Here is a 6,418-nt window from a genome sequence, read left to right as displayed (position 1 = left end):
TACATCAGAACTCAGCAACAGGACGGACGGTGTAGATGGTTCGGAAACTTGGGAGGGGAAAGCTAGCAAAGAACTGCAGCTCTTTTAGCAACAACAACGAGACTTCACGAGTCAAGGGAAACGTAACTTCAACTTTATTTGAATGCGCTGAGGCTGGAGAGACAAAAGATACAAAAGATCCAAAAAGTTTCTTGCTCGGGAATCGCGTTCGATACCTTTGGGTGTTGCACGTTATCAATGCCATTTCAATTGGATCAGTTGCGGCAAATAGTCTACCCTTGGCGGCCATCATCAAGTACGAGGTGCTGCACAAACCGGTCTACATACTAATGGCCAACATGGCAGCAAGCGATATTGTGGCTGGGATGAACTTCCTCTTCACGAGTTTAACCGTCTTCTTCTACGCGACAGCTGGAGTTAATCCGCCGATGGCTTTGAACCGATTCCTCCCCACTTCTATCGTCCTCTCAGCTCTATCCTCCGCCTACAGCCTGCTGGCGCTAACGGCTGAGCGCTACTGGTTCATCGTCCACGGCCTGACGTACGAGGACAAGATCACCAACGACAGATGTAAGGTCGCCATCATCGTGGTCTGGATGTTGAGCAGTATCTTGGCGCTGCTGCCGGTGTTTGGATGGAGCTGTACGTTCCCGTCCCAGGTAGGGTGTTCCCAGTATGGCGGAGGCACTCCACAAAGTTACCTGGTCCTGATCCTATTTCTCATCTTCATTCCGATGGCGGCTATCATGTTCTTCAACCTCGGCGTGTTCCGCTGCCTGTGGCGACAGGTTAGCGACATCAGGCGACAGGAAGCCGCGGTGCAGGCCCAGCCGAGTACCAGCAGAAAATCAGCCGTCACTATTCTCATCATCACCATCGTGTTTCTGGTGAGTTGGCTCCCTTACAGCGCGACAGTAGCCAACGAAGTGGTCTGTAAAGAAGATTGTAACAACATGGATCAATCTATGATAGGACTTGTCATCCTGAACTCCGCGATCAATCCGATCATCTACGGCTTTCGTCTGGAGGAAATCCGCCGCAACGTGAAGCGCCTCTTCGTCGGCAACGCCGTGTATGCATGAAGCCCGTAGAAAAATGGATGTGCACATCTGAATATCAGGATCACGTCGCCAATACTCCCAAAGCGCGAAAAGCTCAACGTCAAAATCGACTCAAAGACAAAGTAAAGCCAATGGAGCAGGGGGCAAAAACGAAGAATGGAAAACGAAGACAAAGCCGGGACATACTGTAGGACCTCCCACCTGTAGATTAGTAGGTATGTAGTTCTTGAAATATTTGTCTTTAGAAAATTGAAATGATATGAGTACTGTATTGTACGTATAGGTTTGGATGCTTTAGAAACAGGAAACAGACCACATTTTGAATAACTAATTCATCTGTATGGATACCCCTGGGACATGACATGACATGCTACGATTATGCCCAAACATTAACTCACGTATCCACAAATGTCAAGAGAGTCATTGTCGTGTCTGCCTTCGAACATACGGCATTAGTTAGGACCAAACCGGAACTAGTTCACTTTCTATTTATTCATTGTATAGTCATGTCTAGTATAGGAAATTTGTGAGAATCAAAATGACATTAGGTTTCAAATGATATAAAGTTTCAAGTGAAATCAATAGTTTTTAGTTTAGAACAGTATCCAACTAATCATGCTTTTTATCCCCAAAGACACCTATGGAGGATACAAATTAAGCGTAACGATCCGGCTACGAGCAGGTAAAAACTTTGCGGAAATACTTTGAAGTGCACCATGTGAGCCATGCCCTTTGAATCAAATCCTTTGTTGGACAGGAGATGTTCAGACTGAGCCAAAACAGTAAGAAATATACCCAGAATTGTCAAGAAAGCCATAGTCATGTCCGAGAAACCCTTTGTCTTCGTGGCAGACTTGAAAATGGGTTAGTTTTACGCAATCAGTACATGTGTAAAATGAATACCATTGTCAAGTCTGCCACCATTTTAGGTTCTAATATCTCAACAACAAAAATTAGCTTGTTAACCTGCCCATGTTGCCGGATTTATCCCTTACGGTCTTTTAGTACTGGTGGTTCTTGAGGACTCACGCACAAAGATTATGTTCAGTTAACATTGACCTGAAAAGTTACTAAATTTCGAAACTTCTTTAAATTTGACAAAACCCTTTTTTTATGATACTGACAAATTATCGGGAACGGAATCTTCAACCAGAAAGCCACACCCTTGAGATTGTTTCATTCAATTAAGAAGATCAGGCAGAAAGAACAGCAGGCGATTTTCTTCATCCCAACATTTCCTTCGCGATTACATGGATTTTGTTTCGATTGAACTTAGGTTGTGAAGTTTAGTACGCCTGAGCTTTCCTGCACCTGGCTAAAAGCTAAGATTATTCACAATACCGAACATACACGCAAACCTTCAATAGCCATTCGTTGAATTCGATTATTTACGCCATTCAAAACGTACAGCTTGGACGTCGACTTATAAGTGAGAGCGCCTATCTGCATTTACTAGAGAGTTTGGTTTCATTTCGCCGACGTTCGAAACGGTTTCTGTGCCAGGATAAATCGTGCATCGAAGTTCTTCAGCGATCAAAGCATTAAGTTTCTTCGGAGACTTAGCGTCATTCTGCGATTGTCCACTGTACATCGAATTGACTCTGACATTGACCGTCATCACATTGAAGAACTAAAATGATGCTTGAACAACAGAATATCAAGACCGCTCTTATGTTTGTCGTCGTTGCAAGCTGTAGCATTGGTACAGCTTTGGCACCCTCAACCAACCTGAACTCTACAACAGAACTCAGCAACAGGACGGACGGTGTAGATGGTTCGGAAACTTGGCCTTGGGAGGAGCTAGTAAAGAACTGCAGCTCACTTGGCAACAGCAACGAGACTTCACGAGTGAATGAAAACGCAACTTCAACTTCATTTGAGTGCGCTGAAGTTGGAGAGACAAAAGACAAAGAACGTTCCTCGTTCCAGAGTCGCACTGGATATAGTTGGATATTGCTTGTTATGAATGCAATTTCAGTCGGGTCGGTTGTGGCGAATAGTCTACCCTTAGCGGCCATCATCAGGTACGAGGCGCTGCACAAACCGGTCTACATACTGATGGCCAACATGGCAGCCAGCGATATTGTGGCTGGGGTATGCTTCCTCTGTGCGGGTTTCACTGTCTTCTTTTACGCTGGAATTCCCCCTCCCAAGGCCTTGCACCGCTTCCTCCCCACTTCTATCCTCCTCTCAGCTCTATCCTCCGCCTACAGCCTACTGGCGCTAACGGCTGAGCGCTACTGGTTCATCGTGCACGGCATGACGTACGAGAACAACATCACCAACGATAGATGTAAAGTCGCCATCATCGTGGTCTGGCTGTTGAGCAGCATCTTGGCGCTGCTGCCGGTGTTTGGATGGAACTGTACGTTCCCGTCCCAGGTAGGGTGTTCCCAGTATGGCGGAGGCACTCCAAAAAGCTACCTGGTCCTGATCCTGATTCTCGTCTTCATTCCGATGGCGGCGATCGTGTTCTTCAACCTCGGCGTGTTCCGGTGCCTGTGGCGGCAGGTTAGCGACATCATGCTACAGGAAGCCTCGGTGCAGGCCCAGCCGAGTACCAGCAGAAAATCAGCCGTCACTATTCTCATCATTACCATCGTGTTTCTGGTGGGCTGGCTGCCATTTTGCGCTGCAGTCGCCAAAGAAGTGGCCTGCAAAGGCGATTGCGGCCAAAACTCTGTACAAATGATATTTGTCATCCTGAACTCCGCGGTCAACCCCATCATCTACGGCTTTCGTCTGGAGGAAATCCGCCGCAATGTGAAGCGCCTTTTCGTCGGCAACGCCGTGAATGCATGGAGCCCATAGAAAACTGCCCGCTCACATCTTAATCGACCTTAGTTGCAACACACAAGCCACCTAAAAAAAACATTTGAACTCTAACGTTATACCAACCTGGACGTTCAAAGTAGAACTTTTGTGCAACAGTACAAAGGTATGTGGACATGACACAAACATCTTTGGCAGTGACAAAGGGACAACAAACATTTCAACGATCGCCAAGAAAACAGGACGATGATATCGGAAGAATAAGGACAACAAAAACGAAGGTAAACACTAGTATAGACACTAACGTACAGTCTACAGTTAGCCTCATCAGATGATTTTAAGAAAACACAAAGCAGGACATACTGTAGGATCTATCACTGTAGCTACGTTGCTGAAATCATATCACAAAATTCAGTTCTTCATGGATTCTTCTGTTGTAAAGAATTGTTCCAGAATTGTTTTTGTGTTCACCATAACAAAATATTTTCCCCATATTGAAAGTATGCAAGTTTTCAAAGCAAGGAAGAAAAAAAATCATATCTTAAGAATCATTACCCCTGTATAGAAAATCATGTACAAAAGAGTAAATTCCAGGCACAAATATGTACAGAAATGCTAGATTCCTGTTGGCAGGTTTTGGCGACGTCCTAGTGACGAAGTACTAAGTTCTTACGGTCTGTCAGGCAAAGTCAGAGTTCTGTCTCATCTAACAGTAAATACTATCTGTCATGCAAAGTCAGAGTTCTCAGTCAAGTTGATTAGACCAATTTTAGGTAGTCGCCGTGGATATGAAAAAAGTCGAGGTCAAACTCAGGGCAAAGGCAACATGTAAAGATAATCATGTACTCAAAATGTAACGAAGAACTCTCGTGGACAGCGTAATCGTGTGCTAGCTTTCAGAATGGTAATTCGTCTAACAGACCTAAGAGTTACCTACTCGGCAATGTTTCGGCAAGTAAGTGAGAATGTGATGTAACGTTACATGAAGGCAGGTGTTGGGTGTAGTTTTCCTGAAGATGTAACAGGTAGTAATCTGTTGCAGTTAATCATCTCACTGTGGGACTAGTATCTATATGTATATTCTGTACATATGGCGTAGTTTGAACAGATCCGTGACTAGTCAAGTTTCTATGTATAGTCATGTCTAGTAGAGGAACTGTTTGTAGACTGGTTTATTGTTCCAGACAGACTATAAAACGAATGTCGCAGAATAAAAGTAGTGTTGCAGCATTGAGGCAGAATTGCACAGCATAACATTCATGAAGTGTACAGTATTGTTATTCAAGCGCACGGGGTACAACTACATATTGAACAAGTACAAAGTATGTCACAGTTAAAAACAAATTTGATCTATTTGCAACAATTCATTAACACTGTGTGAACATGGTTAATGGATGTGAATCAATGTACATCACGGTCAATTTTCACAATATCATACAATAACAGATCATCTCTGTATGGTATTAGCACTTAAAGCAAGCTTTTTCATGAAAAAAGGCCTACGGAAGAAACGTAAGCGTTAAGATCCGGCTACGAGCAGGTGAAAAGGAAATACTTTGAGTGCACCAGGATAATATGATAAGTATGCTTTTAGTCAATTTCTTCGTTACGTGTTGGGTGTAATCGTTGTTTATGGGCCACGAGATGCTACGATTGAGCTTAAATGTTAACAAATAGATCCAGAAATGAAAAGAAAGTCATTGTCATGTCGGTGCATATATATAGTCGTCTCTTGTTGTCGGCTTGAGAATGAGATCCTTCAAACAAAACTAACAGTTTCTTACCCTGCGATATTTTGGGATGCGCACCTGCGAATCAAAAGTGACGGAAGACGCTAGATGTCACTCGTGAACCGCATGAAGGCAGACAGCGAGAGTGCGTGTTGTGAAAACATCGCTGGAGGGCGCTGCAGAGCTGAAAGGAAGCCTGCAGAAAATTGGTAGCGGGAGCATGGTAAAGTCCCATTTATGCAAATGAACCTACCTACATATGGACACATTTTAACACATGTTAATGTGACATACATTACCATAGGTAATAGTATACATTAACCACACAGACACTCTTATGTACTCTCAGTCATCCTACCTGTGTATGATAGATCCTCATGCATCCCTGTGCATTCCCATTCATCCTACGCATCCTCATGCATCCCCGTGCATTCCCATTCATCCTACGCATTCCCGTGCATTCCCATTCATCCTACGCATCCTCATGCATCCCCGTGCATTCCCATTCATCCTACGCATCCTCATGCATTCCCGTGCATCCTTATTCATCCTACACTCCCTCAAGCATCCCTGTGCATTCCCATTCATCCTAAGCATCCCCATGCATCCCTGTGCATTTCCATTCATCCTACGCATCCTCGTGCATTCCCATTCATCCTAAGCATCCCCATGCATCCCTGTGCATTCCCATTCATCCTAAGCATCCCCATGCATCCCTGTGCATTCCCATTCATCCTACGCATCCTCATGCATCCCCGTGCATCCTTATTCATCCTACGCACCCTCATGCATCCTCATGCATCCCCTGTGCATTCCCATTCATCCTACGCATCCTCATGCATCCCCGTGCATCCC

At 44.6% G+C, this 6,418-nt stretch overlaps 2 protein-coding genes across 2 annotated transcripts; both read left to right on the top strand.

Moving 5' to 3' along the window:
* Window positions 1-338: 338 nt before the first annotated feature.
* LOC118411669 (G-protein coupled receptor 6-like) lies at window positions 339-1,082 on the top strand. Its single transcript, XM_035814147.1, has one exon. It carries the CDS (start codon window positions 339-341, stop codon window positions 1,080-1,082), a length of 744 nt encoding a protein of 247 aa, XP_035670040.1.
* A 2,046-nt stretch (window positions 1,083-3,128) lies between these two features.
* LOC118411668 (G-protein coupled receptor 6-like) lies at window positions 3,129-3,872 on the top strand. Its single transcript, XM_035814146.1, has one exon. It carries the CDS (start codon window positions 3,129-3,131, stop codon window positions 3,870-3,872), a length of 744 nt encoding a protein of 247 aa, XP_035670039.1.
* The last annotated feature ends 2,546 nt before the right edge of the window (window positions 3,873-6,418 follow it).

The sequence above is a fragment of the Branchiostoma floridae genome, chromosome 3 (genome assembly GCF_000003815.2).
Source record: "Branchiostoma floridae strain S238N-H82 chromosome 3, Bfl_VNyyK, whole genome shotgun sequence".
Lineage (NCBI taxonomy): Eukaryota > Metazoa > Chordata > Leptocardii > Amphioxiformes > Branchiostomatidae > Branchiostoma > Branchiostoma floridae.
Note: the sequence above shows the minus strand (reverse complement) of the source record. Positions and strands in the feature narration are given on the sequence as shown.

Excerpts from the sequence above, each read along its gene's own strand:
- LOC118411669 (XM_035814147.1), top strand. The coding sequence starts at position 339 with ATGGCAGCAAGCGATATTGTGGCTGGGATGAACTTCCTCTTCACGAGT.
- LOC118411668 (XM_035814146.1), top strand. The coding sequence starts at position 3,129 with ATGGCAGCCAGCGATATTGTGGCTGGGGTATGCTTCCTCTGTGCGGGT.